This window comes from Egretta garzetta, unplaced genomic scaffold, assembly GCF_000687185.1.
Source record: "Egretta garzetta isolate BGI_Z169 unplaced genomic scaffold, ASM68718v1 scaffold2, whole genome shotgun sequence".
NCBI classification, from domain to species: Eukaryota; Metazoa; Chordata; class Aves; order Pelecaniformes; family Ardeidae; genus Egretta; species Egretta garzetta.
The window spans coordinates 1,803,035-1,825,697 of NW_009258894.1; the positions used below are offsets into that span (position 1 = coordinate 1,803,035).

The 22,663-nt window shown below is 36.6% G+C and overlaps 2 protein-coding genes across 2 annotated transcripts in view; one reads left to right on the top strand and one right to left on the bottom strand.

The window, feature by feature from the left end:
• Positions 1 to 19,490, top strand: part of RYR3 (ryanodine receptor 3) — a 314,923-nt gene extending 295,433 nt beyond the window's left edge. The window contains 14 exon segments of the mRNA XM_035889788.1: positions 1,188 to 1,356; positions 2,046 to 2,132; positions 4,482 to 4,679; positions 5,318 to 5,448; positions 8,455 to 8,497; positions 9,078 to 9,205; positions 10,117 to 10,177; positions 11,250 to 11,396; positions 13,288 to 13,422; positions 15,466 to 15,622; positions 16,434 to 16,498; positions 16,610 to 16,710; positions 18,297 to 18,348; positions 19,161 to 19,490. Of these exon segments, the coding sequence (XP_035745681.1) occupies positions 1,188 to 1,356; positions 2,046 to 2,132; positions 4,482 to 4,679; positions 5,318 to 5,448; positions 8,455 to 8,497; positions 9,078 to 9,205; positions 10,117 to 10,177; positions 11,250 to 11,396; positions 13,288 to 13,422; positions 15,466 to 15,622; positions 16,434 to 16,498; positions 16,610 to 16,710; positions 18,297 to 18,348; positions 19,161 to 19,256 (1,570 nt within the window). The 3' untranslated portion in view covers positions 19,257 to 19,490.
• A 731-nt stretch (positions 19,491 to 20,221) lies between these two features.
• Positions 20,222 to 22,663, bottom strand: part of AVEN (apoptosis and caspase activation inhibitor) — a 96,177-nt gene continuing 93,735 nt past the window's right edge. Inside the window, exons 5-6 of the mRNA XM_009634132.2 lie at positions 21,069 to 21,429; positions 20,222 to 20,615 (exon numbers count right to left, since the gene is read on the bottom strand). Coding sequence (XP_009632427.1) covers positions 20,497 to 20,615; positions 21,069 to 21,429 — 480 coding nt within the window. The 3' untranslated portion in view covers positions 20,222 to 20,496. The remainder of the gene's footprint in view (positions 20,616 to 21,068; positions 21,430 to 22,663) is intronic.

The following is a 22,663-nucleotide window of genomic DNA, read 5'->3' on the forward strand; positions in this document are numbered from 1 at the left end:
TTCCCTACTACCCATTATAATTTTCAGGCACTGAAACACAAGATTTGACTAATCTTTTTATTATTGCTGTTTTATGTGTTCTCAAGTTGTGAACTTGACAGCAGATACATAAGACTGCCTTATAAACAACTTCTAAAATGCTTACCTTGCTTTAGCAGCATCCTACTTTTAAGGGGCATGCTGTCTTTCTGCAGCCACAATATAGGCTTGCAGCCTGATCAATGCCCTTAAAATATTTGTAGACACATGCAAAAGATCTCCTAGAGATTGTTACATATTCAAAAGCTATACATCATTTTTTTTCTTTGTTTTCTGTTTTGTTTAATGTTTAAAAATGTTTACTTCAGCCTCATTTATCTTTCTCCTTGTATTTGCCAAAATTAATGTTTTAAATTTTTTCCAGACAAACACATTCTTAGACACCCACCATATGATTCCTACTGTGTGATAAAGGGAACAGCATGCTGCATTTCTTTATCCTCATGCCCAAAACTTTCAACCACTTCTGTGCCTCAACATTCTTTTACGTATATGCAAACTCAGCTTTTTTTTTATTTTAGTAACTAAATTTCTCTATTACTACATACAGTCTTGATACTTAATTTTCATAAAGGCAGTTCAGTTGGTGCAGGAGGAATGATTGTCATCTGCTTACTTTGTAAGGTGTGACCCTCTGAAGCAAAATTCCTTGTTATTACTCATTCATGTCTCTAACAACAGTTATTACCTTGACTGAAATGAATTCATTTTATGATACTGTGATTCAATTATGATACTGTGACCAAATCCCCAAAGCTTTATTTCTCTTCTTCAGCCCCAGGCTCAAGAAAGTAAACACGAACTCTTAAAATTTTGATGTTGCTTATATTGAATATATGCATGTCACTGTTTTTTGCAAACATTACCCACTTCACACTTGGCGCAGTAACTTCTGCCTCGTTTTTGGCTTTTTTTCTTTAGATGTCCCCTCGACAGCTCTGTTCTTGCATTATCATTTGAAATTAAGGTCACTTTCTTTACTCTGGGTTTACTGTGTACCTGAAGTCTTTTACTTACAATCATTCTTCTCCCAGTGTCAAAACAAACTTTCAAAGCCATATTTCTGAATTAGAATTCCTTCTAAAATGAATGCATTTACCGTACAGAAGTTTGGCTGGGTATTTTTGTTTAGATAACCTTTTTTCTAGCATGGAAGATGGTGAGAAACAAGACAGAGCGAAGGAAGTACAATCTGAGCAGCTAGAAGAAGGGAAAGTGAAGAAAAAGAAGCGAAGGCATGGACAAAAAATTGAGAAACCGGAGGCTGTTATGGCTAACTTCTTCAAAGCTTTGGAAATTTATCAAACAAAAATGCTTGTAAGTTTTTCTTAAATTCTTTTAGTCATTCAATTTCTATTTGTGTAATATAGAACACTTATTTGATATTGAAGGGAGAAATGTCGTCATAAAAGGAACATTGGCATGAGTTTTCAAATGTCTGGCTGTATTCAGTCTTTTGTGATTTTTGTAATACTTCATAGAGTTATATATAAATAAATATATATATGTATATATAAATAAAAAATATATATAAATAAATCTTTGTCTAACAGGACAGATTAACCTCTTGAGCTCCTGGCTAGGAGCTCCCTATTTTCCATAATCTAACTTCTAGAATCTGTAATTCTGTTTTCTGTAAGATTCTTCTTTGTTCTTAGCAACATCAAATTATGAACTCTGTGAAATCTTCTGAAGCAGTTTATTCCAGTATTCTAGCATTTCTTTTCCAGGCTTCCTTCTAGAAAGTTTTCCTTAATATTCTATTTCATCTTCCCTGTTGCAATTTTAAGCCCATTCTTTTTAATCCTGCTTTACCATGAAATGGGAGACTGGGCTGCCAAGAAATGTCTTTGCTCATTAAATCTGGTGTATGAAGGCAACACAATCATGTATTTACTTTCTAAGAAACCTTGCTGCCTACTTTTCTTATCTTGATATTAGCTACAGACCAGCTCTAATTCTTTTTTTTTTTTTTTTTTTTTTTTTTTTTTTTTTTTTACTTCCAGCACTACTTGGCAAGAAATTTTTATAACTTAAGGTTTCTTGCTCTATTTGTTGCATTTGCCATCAACTTTATTCTTCTATTTTACAAGGTAAGGTTATGCATTTTTCTTTAAATGTTTTTGGTTACTTCCAGAGGAATACTTAATGATGATTTCAAGGCTTGTTTAATAAAGCCATTATTACAAGCCCTTCGAACACAAACTAGTGCATTTAGATATGAAGTAGTTAAAATAGTATTTTAAATTTTGCAACTAAGATTTACGATATTAAACCTATTCTGTTTTTATTTTACTCAGGCTGAATAAAAACGGATTTGTTTCATTCATCCTTCATAGTTGAACTTGTGTTTCTAGGCATTTTTCATTTACTCACATAAGTCTGTTCTTGTTTGGATTGTTAATATTTTCATGGGAAATTTTAAATGTGACTAACATAGCTCAAATGTCAAAACTGGTGCATTTTTTTCACTCGTTTGTTTTATAGATACTGAAAGACTTCAGTTCACCAGACTATTCTCAATTACTATATTTCTGCTTTTTCTAAAGAATCCTACTGACTACAATTACTTTGGACTGTGAAATAGTTTATACATAATTTCAGAATCAGATTAATGTTTCAATTTAACTAGATGAGCTCATATGTTTTAGCTATACTTAATTTGTTAATAATTTTTTTTATTCATAATGCCTTTCAGGCTTTTGGCATTTTGGGAGGAGTGCTTGCTTTATTCAATTTCTCTTTTAATACTTTTTCATAAATTTAGTAATCTCTAATGAACATCAAGTGCATATTTTTTTCTGTTCTGTGTTTCCAAGTGAGAATATAATTCAGTTTACATACTTATTTACTCCATTTTCTTGTTGTTGTCGCCATTATGGTTGGTAATGACTGCTGCGATTAAGATATTTCTATACTGGGACTGGAACTTGAATTGATTAGTATGAGTAGGCAGAAGAAATGTAAAGCAAGAGAAGGTTTTTCATAGTAGGCTACAGTTCTTTTTCTGTATCACTGATGAAGAAGGTTATACATCCATACTTTAAACCTAATCTTAGGGTCTTACCTGAACCTAATGAGTTGTTTCAAGTTCTGGTGTATAGCCCAATGATACAAAGTAGAACATCTTCAGCAGCCCTCAGTGATTTTATTCCTGAATCTTCACAACCTCTGTCCATGAAAAGGAGTAGAATTCACTAAAGAGAACTCCCATCCATAAAAGCTTCTTTTTTTTAAACTTTCCTTACAGATTTGAAGTCTGTAAATTTCTCGTTTATCCTGGAATCTGGGTCTTTTGATTTTGCCCTTCTAGATTTAGGATGCAATTTGCAATAAGCTGATGAATCTTGTGGTTTCCAGTATTACAATTTCTAGTTCTGTTGTTCACAACCAAAAACTTCAGAGAACACAAAAGCAGCTGGCTGAACATTCAGTCTAGAAGTAACTGAATCCTGATCTCAAATATCTTGAAAAGCAACTCCTACAGCATAGTTACACTCTCAGAGACAAGGCAGGTAAAGACACAAAAGGCTTTTGAAAACTGGGTACAATATATGTGCACCATTCCAGGAGAAAGACCATCAGGGCTATTTAAGACTCCCTTCTTGACTCGCTCTCTCCATGCCTTATGGTTAGAGAAGATGGACTTCAAAGGTATATGCAGAAGTTGGCTTTTGTCTATGCCAGTCCTTTCTCCACACTCTCTTTTGCTTTTCACTGGGTCTTGTGCGTTACACAACAACCCATTCTATTGCAGGGTGAGGACAAAAGTTTCTGTTTATCAGTGCAAGTTCATCTGTCATAGATAGGACAGGGTGAGTGAGAGCCAAACAGGACTGAACAGGACTTCAACTTTCTGATAAAGCTGCCAAAAGATGGGTATTCAGGGCTTTTATTTTAAAGGCCAGGTTTTTAAAGTCACTGGAAGAATTCAGGGCAGGCTGTCAGCTTTATGGCTTGGGGTATTTACGAAATATTGATTAAATATTAATTTGTAAGCTCTAAACTAAGTCATGAAATAAAAATTTATGGACAATATGCAAGTTAAGAACTTTGTTTCTTTCCAGACTCTAGTAATCAGGAACAACGTAGATTACAAAACAAACCCTAAATTCAGTCATATTAGATAACCATGGCATTGCTTGGTTCTTCTGAGAAAACATTTTTGCAAACTTTTTCATTGTTTTGGTTTTGCCATGGCACTGTTAAAGGAGAGATTTGTAAACTGTCATATGCCTGTGCTTGCTTTTTCTACATTCTCTTTTCAGTGACATGAGATGATGTGGAGACATCATTCTGCTGTGAGAATGAAGGACATTACTGTTCAAAGCTCATGCTCTATCATCTTCCCATGAGCAGGCTTTGCAAACATCATTTGTCATTATAGTAAAGGAAAAGCTTTTAAGTTTGTGTGTTTTTAGTGTGCTTGAATTTTTCTTCAGGTGACAGAGGAGCCACTTGATGAAGTAGAGGAAGACTCTAATCTCTGGAACTCTTTTGATGAAGAAGAGGAGGAGGAGGGCATGGTGTTCTTTGTTTTAGAAGAAAGTACAGGTTACATGGCACCTGCTCTCAGAGCACTGGCAGTTGTTCATACTATCATCTCATTTGTTTGTGTGATTGGATACTATTGCTTAAAGGCAAGTTCTGAATCTTACTACTAATCTATTATTTGTTAAAGAACATCAGCTATGTCCCAAAGTGATTTTTGGAGCTAATACCGGAATACCTATTCGTACCCAGTTGTTTACAAATTCTCACTATTCAATATATAGATGTTTTCCTCGTGTACTCAGTCTGGCAGAGATGGAGTTAGCATTCTTCATAGCAGTGTGTGTGTTTTGGATTTGTGGTTAAAACAGTGTTGGTAACACACCCACCTTTCGGTTATTGCTGAACAGCACTTGCACTGCATGAAGGCTTTCTCTTTGCTTTACCCACTCTGTGCATCCCTCAGAGAGTACACTGAGAGGGGGCACAAAGTTGGGAGAGGGCACAGCTGGGACAGCTGACCTGAACGGATCAAAGAGATATTCCATACCACGTAACGTCATGCCCAGCAATCAAAAGGGGGCGGGGTGGGCGTGGGGTGGATGAGTTGACTTCCAAGGCAGCCACTCTTCAGAGACTGGCTAGGCATTGATCTGCTTGTGGGAGGGTGCTAGTGTGATGTTTGGACTTAAATAGTATCATAAAGAGTACTTAGTACTGTAGGTAGATATCATGGTTGCTAAAAATATATAAACTATGACAAAGATGTCCACTGTCATTTTCATAGGTGCCTCTGGTTGTATTCAAGAGAGAAAAGGAGGTAGCTAGAAAGCTGGAATTTGACGGACTATACATAACTGAACAGCCATCTGAAGATGATATTAAAGGACAATGGGATCGCCTGGTTATAAATACCCCGTATGTAAAATTAAATGGTTATATGTAAACTGTTTATAAATATTATAGCTCATTAAGCCACTGATCTAGAAACTTCCTTGTCCACCTGCCACCTAGTTCATATAAAAGAAAGGCATTTTTCACCTTATATCAGATGCTACAGTAGTAGATTCTAATGTGAAATCCTGAATTATCTGTTTATTTAGTAAATACTATCATAACATGTATATTCCACCTCCCTTTCATTTCTCAAGTATTTGCAAGGATTGAGCATCTTTCCCCACAAGCTCTCTCCAAGACATTTCACATATTAGTCTCTATTGAGAAGGTTTTAAAAAGATAACTTCCATCCTTTTCAGTAACTCAATTTCATATTCTGTAGCAGTATTCTGCCTTTCTTTCCCACTCCTTGCTAACAAAATCTGTATATGCCAAGAGAAGTACATCTAGAGTAAAATAGCAATCCCAGATTTTGAGTAGGTCTGACAGGAATTACTGTCAAGTTGTATGCATTAGCAAATAGTGTAGTAGTCATACACCAGTTCCAGGAGACTCACCTGCTGTTCTGTGAGTGAATGATACAAGTGTAGGCAAGAAAAAGAAAAATACCAGTAAGCGGCAGCAGTCTGTAGGAGTGACACAGAGAAATACAGCAAGTCAGCTCTCTTCTCTTGAAACAATGCCTTGTCTACAGGCTATTTTTCAGAATTTACTCTTTCAGAACAACTAGAATCACATTTTGGTACTAGTATACCTAGGCTTAGATTCCTGTCTTTCGCTAATAGTGTCATAATTTAAGGACAGTAAAAGAAAGCTGGAAGTCACAAAGTTACAAGTCGCAAAGCAGTTGTGACTAGGATGTACAGGCATAAGTACGTATTTGATAAAAACAAGCCAGCAAAAATAATCAACTAAATGCATAGAGTGACAATACGCTGCCAAATAGCCAAAATATCTATATTACCAGTCATACTCTATTTTTGTACACTATAACTAGTGCCCTTACTACTTTCATTAAAATCAGAATGTCTAAAGTATCAGAAATTCTTGAATACTTTGTTTTCCTAGCCCTGAATTTTAAGAATTTTCCTTAATTTCAGTTAGAAATACAGACGACTAGCACATATTACTAAAATTACAATTAGAAGGTAATTGGGAAACTGGAGAGTTTGCTTAATTTCCAACCCTTATCTTTAACTACTGATAGCAAGCTATCTAGACATCCAGTAAGTTTATCCTCAGCAAAAACAAGCATGAATTAATGAGATATATTGTCAGCTGATCCCAAACGACATGCTGCACAGCCTGTTCTCAGCACGTTCTTCTATCTACTGAAGTTGAATATAAGATTAAGGCTATTTAAGCAGACTAATCCTTCCCTCTGATGTGAACTGACTATCGAGGTTTAATGCAGGTATTGTACCGTCAGGGTAACCACTTCTGGAGGGTACCCACTGCTGTGTATATACTGAAATGTGCTTTCTAGAAGTGGAAAAAAAGTAATTAAAAAGGCAGAACAGGTACACTGATAAATGCAGCACCGTTAGATGTTTGTGGTAAGAGAGAGAGAGACAAGCTTGCTACGTTAGACACATACTTTGCTTAAAAGTCTGAGAAATCAAAGAAAGAAATAATATAGACCACTGGACCAGAAAATACCACCCGAGTCACTGGAACCATTTGCCTTTATCTGGAGTAATTTCATTCAGAACTTCAATTCAGAAAAATAAAAATATGAGTGCTTAATAGTAGTTGGGAAGTTTGCCTCACATCCCAGCAGAACAGTGTCCTGGAATCTCATTCTTCAATGTTAACAGTTTCTTTTACCAATGCTGTCCTTTAGTTTAAGCAGTTATTTTACTTGCCTGCATATTTGCTCAACTCTGTGTTACATCCAGGAATTGGGGAGAGAAAAACCTTAAATTTTGTAGTGTTTCCTGCTAATTGGCATTCTTCAAAACTGACATAATATACACTAAGACCATCAGAACGAGGAATTCCTGGGCACTGCTGTCCATAAGACAGTTCAAGAACGGTATTTTTTTTTTTTTTGTGATCAAGTTGAAGATCAGGGAAATGTCACTGACAAGAGAGAACACTATCCCTTGTCTAGCAGGTCAAAGCTGATGTATTTCCTAGTGGCTGTCGTAAGATCTCCCCTGGATAAAACTGGTTGCTTATTGAGGCATCATGGTTGCTCGCTACTCTCTAAAAGCAGGGAATTTTCAATAAAAGATATCCTGACAGTTCTTCAATATTTAAGATTTACTGCTTCTTTTCTTTCTCTTTTGTATACACAGTAGCTTTTCTTTTAATTATCAGCGTGGGCACGGCTGCTCGGAGGCAGATGATGCAAAATGCTCTTTAGCTGAACTGTCTTGCGGCTTTAGAATTATAGATGTGTTTCACCTTGTCTTGTTCTGGGATGTCAGATCCAGTAACAATATGATACACCTGAGAACAAGATTACCACCAACCCCTGCCAAATGATCTTTGCAATTTTAATATTTTTTGAATTTTAATTTTCTGTTGGCAAACTGTACACTGGTTCCCAAGTGTTCAGCCTCTATTTGAAATGTAATCCAGTGACCTTAAAAATTATTTATGCTACAAGACTCTCTTATTTTCCTCTGAAAATGATTGTCCATATTTGATTTTATGGCTAGGAGCAATAAAGTATTTAGGAGATGAATGATATTACAGTGACTACCCTGCTATTATTGAGGAGTTGGGCTCATCAGGTGGTAATATTTAGCCTGCTGTCCTTTTGTAGCCAGTCATATTTATGGAGGTGAAAAAGAAAAGGGGGTGGGGGGGAAGATGATATTGCAGCGAATGATGATTAATAACAGCTCTTGTCCCACATGAAAAGAAATTGTTCTTGTCATTCGAAGTGCAGTGTGTGAAATTGTATGAGAATCTGCAGTGATCAGGAACATGGTATTTCCTTTTGGTGGTGGTGGTTTGGGTTTTTTCTTTCCCCTAACAAGTTAAATAACTTGAAATATCTTTGCCTTACCTATGTAGGTCCTTTCCTAACAATTACTGGGACAAATTTGTAAAACGGAAGGTAGGCTTTTTATATTTCTATTACGTTAGTCATAGCAATAACCTGCTATTCAGTTAATTTGGATCTCTCTCTGTAATATACTTCTGTACACAGAAGTATACAAATAATTGAGAACTGAAATTTGTTTTCTGGAAGTCATTGTTGTGGTAAATGTCTCGGTGAACAGGCAGCTGCAGCGTAGGTGGGAGGAGGAGGAAGACAGAAGTCTGTGGTTTCCTTCCTAGACTCAGGCATTCGAAATAACTTTGTGCTGTCAATCAGCCACGCAGGTCTAATTTACCGTCATTGTCATCTTTAGGATACAAAGCCCCCTCATCCCCCTAAAAAAAGAAAAACATGCCAGCTTAAATGATGGCAAATTATACATAAGCTTTCAGATAATAGCCTTTAATGCTTCTATTTTTCTTTTTTATGCTCCCCCCCCGCCTGGCTTACTGGGAGTTCTGGCTGTTCTAGTAGTGTTAATTTTGAAAGAGTTGGGTTTGGGTTTTTTTTAGTTTCTGACAACTACTGACTTAAAGTAGGGTGAATGTCACCAAGGTCTTTCTCTGAGCAAAAGCTTCTCTTCTTCCATTTTCAGGTTATTAACAAATACGGAGACTTATATGGGGCAGAGCGCATAGCAGAACTTCTGGGTTTGGACAAAAGTGCCCTTGATTTTAGCCCAGTGGAAGAGAGCGAACCAGAAGAGGCATCTCTTGTATCATGGTATGGTTTCTGACTTCACAGACAAATCATGTGTTGGCATAACTTCACCGTCAAAGATAAAAATGGATTTTATATTGAAACTGTAGTGATGTTTTCCTCAACATGGAAAATTCAAACGGAAAAGTCTTCCTGGAATCAAAGTAAAACAAAAATGCTTTTTGTTTGTTCTAAACCAAAACACAATACTTGTGTTGCAAGAAAAAAAATCACAGGAGTTGATGCTGACTAATATAGTTGGGCACTCTTTTATTTTAGACAATAATCACTGCAGCATTTAAGAGTTCTGTGGGTGTTACAGCAGAGTTAGTTTATAAACCAAAGGACAGAAAAGTATTGATAACAAATATCTAGGTGCCATGTATCCAGAAAAAATTCAGAGATGTTTTCCTGACTTGATCCATCAGTGAAGATAATTATTTCAAAGTATCCAAGTCCCAAATGATTTAGGCTCCTGCAGGAGTTTGGTTTCTCCAATACTAAAGGCACACAAGACGAAGGATTTCTGTGTGCATGTCATCTAATGGCTAATAAAATATGTAGAATCTTGCAGAAGGCATTACCTTTCCCTTTGCTGATTTTGGAAACATTTTACACTGGACAGAACAATTTGGGTTCCACATTTCACTACTTTTAACGTACATTTTAATTTTAATAAGTCTGGAATATGGCAGTGTCTTACTGACATTCTTCCACGAGTTTCAGTGGTTTAGAAACTGTATATGGGTGCTCAGAATCAATGAATACTCTCTGAAAAATGAAGCACCTACATCACTCAAAAAATAAACAGCTAATGTGTATCGCCACCTTCAGCAAACAAATGTGAAGCGCCAAACCTAGTTTGTTGTTTATACTTAGAGAATTCAGTATTTAATTTTGACATTGATGCATTTCAAAAATTTGGGTTTTCCTAGGTTAAGCTCCATTGATACAAAGTACCACATTTGGAAGCTCGGAGTTGTTTTCACCGATAATGTGAGTATGTTAGCCTAGAAGAATATGCTTTGATTTACTCTAAACATGATTGTATGTCTTCCACCATCTGCTTTTCCTTTAAACAAACATACACAAATGATATTGCATTACAGAGCCATTTTAAAATAGTTCTTCCTGTCTTGTGTTGTAGCAATTGCTTTAATTTATGTTAGAATTTTCCTTTTGATTCTAAAGGGCAATATGCACCTCCTCACCTTTAATACATTGTCAGCATTTCGGAAGTTAATAGTACACTCATTTAATTTTGTAGAAATCAATCTAGCAGGTAAAGATGCCTTTTCTAAAACCAAGCACAGTCTACAGAAAGTTATCCTTTTATATTCTCTAATCATTTGTTTGACATGGTCAATTCTTTTCTTTCATACCTCCTCCTTTGAAAGGACCACGCTTACATTAAAATTCCTTTTTTTATGAATCCTCTTTTTGCATCCTCTTGAGCATCCCCAAACAAGAAGGCCAAGGTGAATCAACTGAAAATGTATAAATTCATTACGCACTAAAAGTGCACTGAGCCATTGTTCTTGAATAAGAGCTTTCACGTCCAAGTGGCTTCAGGTTCGCTGCTTGTTAAAGGAATAAGCTGTGTTACGTGCCTTAGGTTTTCTGGGTGCCCTGGCTGACGTGGTCTGAGACTTAAACAGAGGAAAGGGTCTCAAGGGGAATACAATGCAGTTTCTCTCCTCCAGAATCTGTATTTAAATTTAAAGTACTGTGTAACAAGCTCCCCCACCAAAACGGTTTTAAGGGGGTTTTTTTAAGGATTTTGATGTTAATAACGTATATGCTGAAGACTTCATTTAAATATGTAAAGATAGCGGTCTCATAAGCATAACTAAGTGATAAACACTCCTTAAGTGAACAGTGGAGATTGTAATAGACAGAGTAAGACAGTCTTTTTGAACACGTATTACATTCAGACTGGGATTCAAATCAGATCGTGAGTGTGTTACTTTATTTCACAACTTGAGTGCCTAAAAGCAAGCTGAGCTCTGGCTCCAATAATGTACATTAGCACCTGCTAACATTCTGCCACTTTTCACTTTCTCTGCAGTCATTTTTATACTTAGCGTGGTACACGACTATGTCTATCCTTGGGCACTACAACAACTTCTTCTTTGCTGCTCATCTGCTGGATATTGCAATGGGTTTCAAGACACTGCGAACCATTTTGTCATCAGTCACTCACAATGGCAAACAGGTTAGTGCTACATGCAAAGGTTCGAAAGGGAATGCATTTTGTACTGGAAAAAATTGTGTGGTACTGAGGAAATACTGGAATGTAATCCATTTTAATCATGATTGGATTAAAGAATAGATCCCACTGTGTCTTCTGTAGCATGTTTAATACATGTTAAACTCTATGAAATTAGAATAATCTACACTCACAGAGTGCTGATAGCTAAAGTTTTGTACACAATAGAAAAATGCATCATTTTAGAAGAATACAAGAATATGAATTACGACCTAACCATCTCTTTCTCTGTGCTCAGTGATGAATTGATTGGTGATAACTAATAAGAGTTCACAACCTCTCCTTAGCTACAGTAGTAATACTGACCTGGGCACTGAGATTTCAGTACTTAGGTAGTAAGAATGTTCTTACAGGTGTGGGCATTCTGCACTGTGGTATACATTGATATGACACTTTGTCGTGCAAAAGTCACATTAATAAAATCTACTTCCAAAACTAATTGTTGAAATGCAGGGAATCGTCCTCTGATCTCTAAAGGCTCTATGTTCCTAGCCAGCATACCAACAAAAACGAGCTTTTTACTAACACACTTTTTGATTTACATTTAAGAAATCCAACAGAACTTCCCAAAAATTTAATTTCCAACATCTACATTCCATTTCTTCTCAAATGCATTAACATATATTCTAAGCCCACTCTTATGCCCTGTTAGACTTGCTAAAACATTTGAAACCACGTAACGTTTTGGAACAGGCATAAGAATATCCCCTTAGCTTAACTCCGATACATCCCTTCTGTTTGCTTAAGTTTCTTTCCTTATCAGGAAAGGAAGTTTCTAAAATAGAATGTACGAGAGTGTTTCCCGTGTCATCACACAAACAAATGAAATCTCTGGGTTTCTCCCCTTCATTTCCTCTAGGATGACTTTTAATTTAATGATTGTGAGGTTTTTCTAAATGTAACGCTCAAAACTGAGCATAACTGACAAAACTGTTTCAACTCAAGACGGCAGCTTTTAGTATACGCTCTCACCAAGCGAAGATTAGTTTTCTAACCCTATTGCTTTTCTTGCTAGTAGATACAAACACTGAAAAACAGCTGCAGATTTTTCAGTTGAAATGTTCGCTTTGGGAGCATCGTTACAGATCTGCAGAAAGCGATAAACTGACAATCCTGCTCGTTGGTCAATACTCTTACATTTCTTTTTTAAGAGAGCGATACCAATTGTTGCACTTGTTAAAATACGCAGCTTTCAGTAACTCCTCTCCAGAGCTGTGGCCTCTAATGCCAACTCCAACATAATGTGGTCTCATTAACTGCTAAACTACTTCACCTAAGGATTTTGTTTGCTTAAAAGCAGGACCTGGAAATTACTTACTCTTTGGTTATCTAAAAAATTGTCTATTCACTTTATTGATGGCTTTTCTAACCAGCTTTGGAACAGAAAATAGACTATGGTAAGTCACAGTATTAGTCATAGTAAGTCCCAGTTGAGATTATTTATCAAATTAACTAAACGGGTTTATTTTTTATCATTCAATTTTCACTGTATATCCAGTTTTTCAAGTTACTAGAATTTAACTTTTAAATTATATAGTGGAAACATTGCTTCAATAATGTATAGTTTGTATACATATAGCTCAGAAAGATGGAAACAACTTCAGGTTTTTGATACTGTTTTCCCCTTTGATTTTCATGTGAGAGCAGGGTAAAGTAACACCTCTGCACTGATCCATAGGGAGACCTCAAAGCTGTCATAACTGCTGCCTTTAGTTTCCTTACTGGGAAAGGTACCATGTGATAAGTTTTCAGTACTTAAGGCAATGAAGCAAGCTGGCGTATCTCTTCTGACAGAATGAAATTGAAACCTACTTTCATGTCATGTCTCCATACACAGCTTGTGCTTACTGTAGGACTCCTGGCTGTAGTAGTATACCTTTACACTGTTGTGGCCTTCAACTTCTTCCGCAAATTCTACAACAAGAGTGAAGATGAAGATGAACCAGACATGAAATGTGACGACATGATGACGGTAACTAAAACATCACCAGCATGCTTCAAATTTCATCCTGAATTTTCAAGTGGATACTTAATATAAAATTATAAGCAAGGAGGAATGTTTTTGTTATAAAATCCATGGGTCTCCTTGCTATATGTCATTTTGAAAATATGAATGGTCTTGAAATTCCCAAGCGTTGTCCAGTAAATTCAACAGTAAATAGATGACACTCACACAGTATAGGAAGATATTCTGGATTTTTCTCCTAAATACTGTGGTATCTGATTAGCTGCAACTATTTTATATGTGAAGATGGCAGACCCTTAAAATACATGGAAGGTATTTCATGACAAACTGGTCAGCCCTGCAAAAAGTAGCTGTGTTGTCACAGCACAAATAAACCAAATTTCCTCCCAGTGTCTGCAAGTGTGCAAGCTCTTCCTATCCTTATTTAGGTTACATGAAATATATGATGTTATCAGAACTAGTTATAAAAGCCTGCGCCAAACTTCTTACAATTAGTAATTTAGTTATGAAGAAAGAAGTCAAGGGTGAGTAGAGAAGGGGGAAATTTAAACTTACTACGGGTGATAATCTAATGTCACTAGTTTCCCTTCTGATTTCCACCTGTTGCTACAGAATGTTATTTATGTCATATTAAAACATACTCTACAACTACGAATTTATGGTATGAAAAGCAATTTGATTTCCTTATTATATACAGAAAACAGTGCAAATTCAGGTATTAAAAATGTAATATTCTGAGCTTGTGGCCAGCTCATTTCTTCCACGGAATAGTTACTCTCTGCCCTGTGTTACATGCCAAAGATAGAATAAAATACCTCAGAGCAGAGGCGTGTCATATACTTCACAAAATGATCTCCCCTATTCCTGAACTTTCTTTCAAACACTCAGTGCAAGTCAGATGTGCAAATGAAATTATGAAATTAGGAAAACTGCCCAAGCAGTATGATTTAATTGGTCCCTCTGTGAGCTGGATACAATGGTCTGGTCATAAAATAGATGTAGGAGTAATTGGAATAATGAAACTATATTGCATTTTAAACCACTCTACCAAGTGAGGTAAATCAATTTCAAGTTACATTTTTAAGTATGATTAAACCAGTACCAGCATCTTACGTCAACAGTAAAGTTGCATTATAAAAATGGATGCACAGTTCTGTTTAGCGTTTGCTTATGAAAGACCAGGTTTTATGGTTTTCAGCTTTTATGCTGATTATTTAATGCCAGCATTGCCGTCCAGTGTGACTTCAGAACACCAGCAGGACTTACAGATTCCCATTGTTTTTAACCCACATCGTGTGAATGAAGGCGGTTTACAAGATTCTGTAGCTGCGTCGTACAGCAGCACCAGTAGTATATTGCTCCAGCAAAAGATTCCGTTCTAATACACTTATATAGCTTAAATATCCAAATTATTAAAGATTTTTTTCCATGAAGACTTACACGTTCAAAAAATATAACACACAGCAATGTTTTTGTAAAGTGAATCTTCTGCATCGAACTGAACACAGGCTGTGTTCCACAGATCATAAATAATTTACAGTATACTAAACCAGACATCTAGTAGTGCAAAATGAAATTATCCAGAAACCACCTAAACACAGATAGATCTACCTGTTGTGAATATGTCACTATTTATTTTATGGCAATATTTGCCAGCATTTGTAAACTCCATTACAAGACTTTTACTCAGAGCAAGCTAGAACCTTAGGAATTAATATAAGGGGTAGAATAGAGTTGAATACAGTAACAAATACAAGAAAAATGCCCCCCCTGTGCAGTCTTAGTCTGTAAGTAAGACCTAGGGAGTGAGGAGAGGGTAACAGCTGATGCTTGGAAGGTGCATGTGAAGATGTAATCACCTGAGTTAAGACAGCAACAGATTTTTGGTGCAGTGTCTGTGATACACGAGGAATGATAGTACGTTTTCTTTGTTACTGTAACTTGCGAGGAAATTTAGCAGAGCAGTATCATTTTAAAAAAAGAAAAAAAAAAAGGCACACAGAATCATTCATGGTAAATGTATCTGTAATTTTCCTCTCTCTTTTTTAGTGTTACCTGTTCCACATGTACGTGGGTGTAAGAGCTGGTGGTGGCATTGGAGATGAAATTGAGGATCCTGCTGGAGACCCTTACGAAATGTATCGAATTGTCTTTGACATCACATTTTTCTTCTTTGTCATCGTTATCCTACTGGCCATTATTCAAGGTACTGTCACTTACCTTAGTAGAGACTTCACATTTTGTTTACTTAAATTCTGCAATGTATTTAAACCATATTTGTGTTTGAGGTAAATTTAGCAGTGTTGCTATAAAGACTTATTTCTGAGCTGGTAAAATAATTAATTCTGAAAGTAATAATTTTATACTTAATTGATAAATAATGCATTATCCCAAGTCCTACACAAAGACAGAGCACAAGAAACATAAACACTGTAACCCAGATAAGTTATGAACACTGACAATGACCCAGCAACGACACAGCTGGTGTGGGATCACTGTTCTTCCTGCAATAACCATTTAAACTTGGGGACCCTTGCTGTAGCCACTCTTCAGACCTTTAGTTTAGAACCACCAGAGCTGGCTGGGGCATGGAGACTTTCCCCTGGGAAAGGTGAAGTGACATGGAGAGAGTCACAGAGGCCACATACCCATTTGCTCCCTTCTTTAGAGGATGATTTGCAGTTTTAATTGGTTTGCAGCTGTGGTTTACAGAGAATGAGACCTCTCTTCAGTGACCATCAGTATCCAACGCTCATTGTATAAACTGACCTAAGGCTGTTAGGAAAAAGCCACTGGTTTATGGCAATCTGGTGGTGAAAAAAAGGTGGTCTTAGTGCTAGGAGTGCAGCATAAACAAATGTTAGCTGTCTGGAAATTGATAGATGGTTAACTTGAATTGTTCAACCTGGACATAAGTACACTGAACTCCAAAGACAGTGGAGGATGCCTGACAGACATTACATGAAATACGAATATTGCCAAGTACTGAAGTGTTGCTACTTTTCCATTGGAAACAGGTCTGATTATTGACGCTTTTGGTGAATTAAGAGACCAGCAAGAACAAGTGAGAGAAGATATGGAGGTATGAGTAAGCACACTATGTTTTTCATTACTCTTATTCACCTAGATTGTTACCAGTTAAAACAGTGTCTTTGAGTTAAAATTCATTTGTAACCACTACTTGTGTTTCCAGACCAAATGTTTTATTTGTGGAATCGGCAATGACTATTTTGATACAACCCCACATGGCTTTGAAACACACACTTTGCAAGAACACAACTTGGCAAACTATCTGTAAGTATATTCTACTACAGGAATTATGATAGAGAGACCTTTCAGCTCCAGAGTAATTCAGGTGCACACATTCCTGACAGTCCTAATAGAGAATACTGGAGACCTGAGGAATATTTCCATGCCTTTCTGGTCTCCCCTCCTCTACTCCACACTGCTGATGATCTTTGAAGTGCTCCCCTTACCTATGAGACCTGAAGGCACACCAAGTCCTTATTCCTCTGGAAGGAAACCCAGATATGTGGAATGGTAGGGAACAACAGTTTAATAAATTGCTTTAGTTTGGAAGTTTTGGCTGTGACTTCTGGGGTCTTGGTAACCATTGAAAATTAGCCTCAATTTGACAAAAAGAAAACCCAAACCAAAACATCAAAACAAACACATTAAAAAAAGCAATTATGATAGGCTACAAAAAATAATGTATGCGTCGATCCTCTAGTTCTTTACTGACAGTGCAGCTGAAACCTCGAAGCACTCAGGAGTTGTATGTGTTTAGCCTATTGCCCAGACTCCCAAGACAGTGATCTTCTGCTCCTTTCATTAGTAACTACAGAGCAGATCAAAGAGGATCTTTAAAAAGTTAATTTGGTGGCATTAATTACTCATGCAACAATGATAATTATATGAGCATGGTGCCAGCAGAACCAAAAGAGCTGAACTGGTGGTATTTTATAGAAGTCTGGCTTTGGAATACTGCATCTGAACTTTTTTAATTAAAAAAAAAAAAAAAAGTGCCTCCTGGAGTGGTAGCCACATTATTCCTTGCATAGCAACTGACACTGCAAATCAATGCACGTTACTTTTATGAGGCAAATTTCCATTAACAACATCCAGAGTTTTACCAGTCTACAACCTCCAAGCTTTTCTTACTCTATTGAATTGCTTAATTGGTGTATGGGAACCTGTCATTCACAGTAAGTTAAAAATGGCCATTTCCTTAATATCAGAACATATAGTGAGCAATCTTTCTAACCAGGTTGCCCTTCAATTAGACAAACGCTAAAATCAGTGTGCAGTCCTTTCTTTACAATGGAAGCACAGACCAAGTTCAAGTCCAAATGGACTGCATCAAAAGTGGCTAACCAAGCGTTGCGTTACCTATGACCAGAGCATTGTTAGTAGTTAGTTCAAGCTCTTCACATTTGAGTGAGCACAGGTTTCTGAGATGATAGGCTCAGCTTATGCGTTGTATGGCATGAGCGTTTGGAAATCTCGTTGCAGCTGAGTATTTGCCAGACTTCTACTTTCTTGGATAGTAGCAATATTAACTTCTTCCAAGGTGAGAGATGGAGCATCTGTGTATAGTAGTTGGCATATGCCTAATTCAGGTATGGCTCCTAGCACTGAAATAAGAAAATGCTACACCATGCTTTTCCACTTGTTCAGATTTTACATCTGTTAGCACTTCCACGGGGGAAGTGCTGGAGGATAAATAGAATTTTTCTCCTTTCACGTAAGCAGTTTAGATGCCTGGCAGTATCAGTACGTTGCTGGTTGGCACACTCTCCTTCACATGCCCCAGTCTAGGAAAGTTTAGGCAGAGATGTTCTGTTTTCTACATTAATACCCATTTTATGTGCTTGTTTCAGGTTCTTCTTAATGTATCTCATTAATAAGGATGAAACTGAGCATACTGGCCAGGTGAGTAGAAAATAAAGCTTAATGTTTTTTTTCTTATCTTTCAACGTTTTTATCTTGTTCAGCCTTGTAGCTGTGTACCACCAGGTGGAACTGATGTACCACCAAGGAGTGTGGAGATGATGCCACCCTTCCCCAGAGGCTTCTGCAAGTGAAAGAAAAGGAAGGGTTAAAAAAAAGGAGGTAGTGGGCTGCAGCAGGGTGCTATTCCACGCAGCTCTGAACTCTGTCAAAGTCACTTTCAGTAATCTGTCCTCTCATCTCTGAAATGAAACCCTGAAATAGACCAGTTGTAGTTTATTCCCAAAAGATTAAGTAGTTAAGCTACTGTAGTTATAGTCTAAATCCATATATATGTATATATAGATACGGATACGTGTAGGTATGTTTAGTGTTGTTAGGCCCTAAACGTAAATAAATAAGAAAATAAAGAGAATTTAATTATATCTCAAATAAGAAGCTCTTATGCAAACACTACAAACGTACCTTCTTACACTTCCATGTTTTCCAGGCAAAGTAAAACACATTTTATATTAACAGATTATGTACAGCTTTTCTCCAATATAACGAATTATAATGACATAACTATAACTAATATAAATATTTCTAATAGGGCTTAAATTTCAGTAGTACCGAATCAAGAAAAGTACAGAACAATACTTTTACAAATGTTCTCGAGTTATGATCTTTGAGTTTCAGTGTGTTCACAATTCGACTCCGCGGCAATGGGCACAATACCTGGTTATTGTTAAAAGTTTATCTAGAGCACTAACTGCAAGGTGTCTGTTAAAATAAATACTCTTTATCCTTTCCAGGAGTCATTTGTGTGGAAGATGTACCAGGAAAGATGTTGGGACTTTTTCCCAGCAGGGGACTGCTTCCGGAAACAGTATGAGGATCAGCTTGGCTAATATCACAAAAAGCAATTATTTATTCATGAACTGTTAAGATCCAGTATACAGAAAAAGTCTTTTTCTTTTCATGGTGTAATTTCACAGCTTGTATTTGCTTTAAATGTCTTTAAACTTCAAGACACACATAAAATTTGACACTTTCATAGGCTTTTTGAACTGACCACATTTGAAACAGGTCTTTTGTTGGAATTCTAATTAGAAAAGAGAAAACTATGCCAGATTAACTCAAGCCTTCCAGTTCAAATGTGGTCTAAAATTACAACTTTTAACCACATCGTTAACCTAATGTTTGGCAGTACAGCTTGAAAGGGCTAAAAGGTGTCTTAATTGCACAACATGTGACATTTTAGAACTTGAACATTAGAGGCCATGCCTCAGAAAAAATATTTTAACTGCTGTCCAGTTTCCCCCCCAGTATTTGCTAGTGAATGTATTCGGATACAGCTTGAGAAGCTTTAAGCAGATAAAAAGAAAACCTTTTCAAACACTTCGTTGACCTTGAAACATTAAGTGCCTTAAAACCTCTGTAGACATAGCTATGCAAACTTTTTATTTCTGTTAGTGTTCTAGATGAACAGATCCATTAACTGTATTGCTTTTCTGTCTTTCTGTATGAAATTGCACTTGAAGTTTGTTTATATACTACCTTCAAATAACAGCTGATTAGGGGTTGCTGTTAAGAAGACATACACTGTATCAAAATGAATACAATTTAAATCTTAGGCCAAAATACAACAATGCTCTATGGTCACCTGCAAGTAGAAGCTGCTAGGATTATGCATTTTTTTTTTTTTCTTCTAATATAAAGTGCCCACTGCAATAAAATATTAGAAACCAATTCTTACCTTTGCTGTCTTCTTTCTCATTTTTCTACAGTAGGGAGATGTGGCATGAGGATGGTGACTAAAACCACACGTTATTCATTGTTCATTCGTAGCTTTATTTTGAGCGCTACACAGAGCAAGTACAGGCTGAAACAACAATTCTCTCAGGGTGCTGTAGCCTGCATCTTTAGCAAAGAAATTACTAATTGCATCACAAATTTTAGACCTTTCTAAGAATAGTCTTAGACAAATTTCAATCACATCTAAACTAATTGGTTGCACAGAATTTTAGGTGCCAGCAAAGAAAACTGGGCATTTGGCATACCGAACAAAAAGTGACACAGATAAAGGAAGATTCAACTTTCTACTTAACGTTTGCTATATTCAATTATTCACACAAGCAAATTGGAGCTTCAGGAAATCATGCTGTCCAGCCAGTCTTCGAGCTCTTCCTCAGTAACATTTTTAGACGTACTTTGCTGTTGCTGTGACGCTGTACTCTTCTCTTCAGGCACATCTAGTTTTAAAGGGTCTAAAAAGTGAAAAGAACAGACTTGAAAATCTGGAAACAATTCCATCCCAGCATTTTGCTTTTTAATGCGCAACTGATTCCTCCATTTAAGCACAATCTCTCTTTCTTGAAGAATAGCCAGTCATGTTCCAAAAATAGAAGCAACTGAAGTTCTCTAGCAATACTTTTATATCTTTTATATGTATATCATCTCATAAGACCAATGCTGTTCTGCAGAAGAATTTCTCTTAATGCTCAAAATGAACTGACAGTGGTGAAACTTTAGTTCAGGGGGGAGTTAAAATTGAAAAGGAACAAATGGGTGACAAGATAGCTCCAGACAAATGACATGCAGCATGACAAGAGGGGAGGACAGCCAATACCGCTGACTGGCTAATCAAGAGTTCAAAAACCTCACCAAAACAGAGAGCAATGGAAATTAAAAAAAGATGCTGGGGAAAAGAGAAATCTTACCCTTCTCCTTACAATCCATTTTCAACTCTTTCTCAGTGGATAGGCTGTAGGATAATGCACCTGACACAGGTCTCTCTTTTGTGTCAATGGGAGCATCTAGATTAAGGAGAAGATCTAGTTCTTCATCCAAATGGTCAGTCTCTTGCTTTGATGGTGGATGGGCTCTCTGAAATGGCTCTGCTGCACTTGCCCTAGGACCGTTTTTACTTCCAGGCTCTGATGAAGTAACAGAATCACCAACGGGATGGGAGACTAACACCGATTCACTTTGAGCCAGAGACTGTCGGAACAGAAGCTCTCTCCTCTTGCAGTCTTCAGTAATTTTAGGTTTCAACTGTGGAAGCTCTACAGGTGTTGATGCCTAAGAGTACAAAGGAAAGGACTTGAGTCTTTCTAATTATTAACTCAATTTTTACTGTTGGATTGTAATCCATGCTTCCTGCATTTGATCACTTATAGTACAATGAATTTCAAGCAGAATTTAATTCAGAAATAAAAAGTAAACTAAAGTTATCTTGATGATACTTTTACAGAAGCAACTACAAAATACAAAGTGCTTTTATGCCTTGTTACGGAATATCAGATTGTATGCTAAATCAGGAAGTTCCATTGTTTCACAAGTACTTCACGGAGAGTTACTTTTCTGTACTTCTTCTGTCATGAAATCCCATCAATACTCGGAATTTTGGAATGACTGAAGTCAGAATTTGGCTAGAAACAGTATCCCATATTAGGCCTTCCCTCCAAAATTCCAGTCTTGAAACTAAACCGTGCTACAGGTCACTGAAATTCATTTAGCAAAAGTTATAGTACAAAGCTGTATATTTTGACAAATGAAATCAAATAGCAAAATGAGAAATGGCAACTCATTATTTAACTGTGGAACACAGATTCTGCTTTTATCAGGATACCCGAGCATTAGTAACACTGCAGCATATCTGATGACCACATCACTGGTCAGAATGACAAGACAAAGATTAAATGTCATAACGCATACTTTATAATCCTGATAAAGACTGTGACTAGAACTCTTAACAAGAAAACTGTATTTGAAAGTAACATTTATTTGCAGATTCCCTTAGATATCTCATCTGCAGACACTCCCTTATAGAGGAGCACAGTTGTGTCAGTCACAGAAACGCCTCATGCAACTCCGAACAGAAGTAAAATTTCTTCTGTAAGGGTCATGTTTATTCTTCCTTGCTTGAGCAGATGGATTTTAATTTTTTTATTTTTATTTTTATTTTTTTTTTAAGAATTTTGTTTTTATCTTTAAGTCTCGGCCTTACATGATTGTTTTCTTTTTCGCAGCCTGAAGAAACATTTTTCCTAATACTCTGTTGCTTTTTTTCACCAGAGTATAAACGACATTTTCTTCACCTGTCTGATTGACAGTTTTACCTGGTCTAACACAGATGTAACTTGATTCATGGAATAAACACCTATGTTTAATATTAGTTATGTAAAAGAGTAAATTACAGTTAAAATAATTAACAGTAAAGAATGTGAAAGCACTTTCAAAATTTCGGTGCGAGCTTTTAACAGCTGCTAACAAGAGAAGCAAATGAAAAACAGTGCAATCATTCCATGTCAAG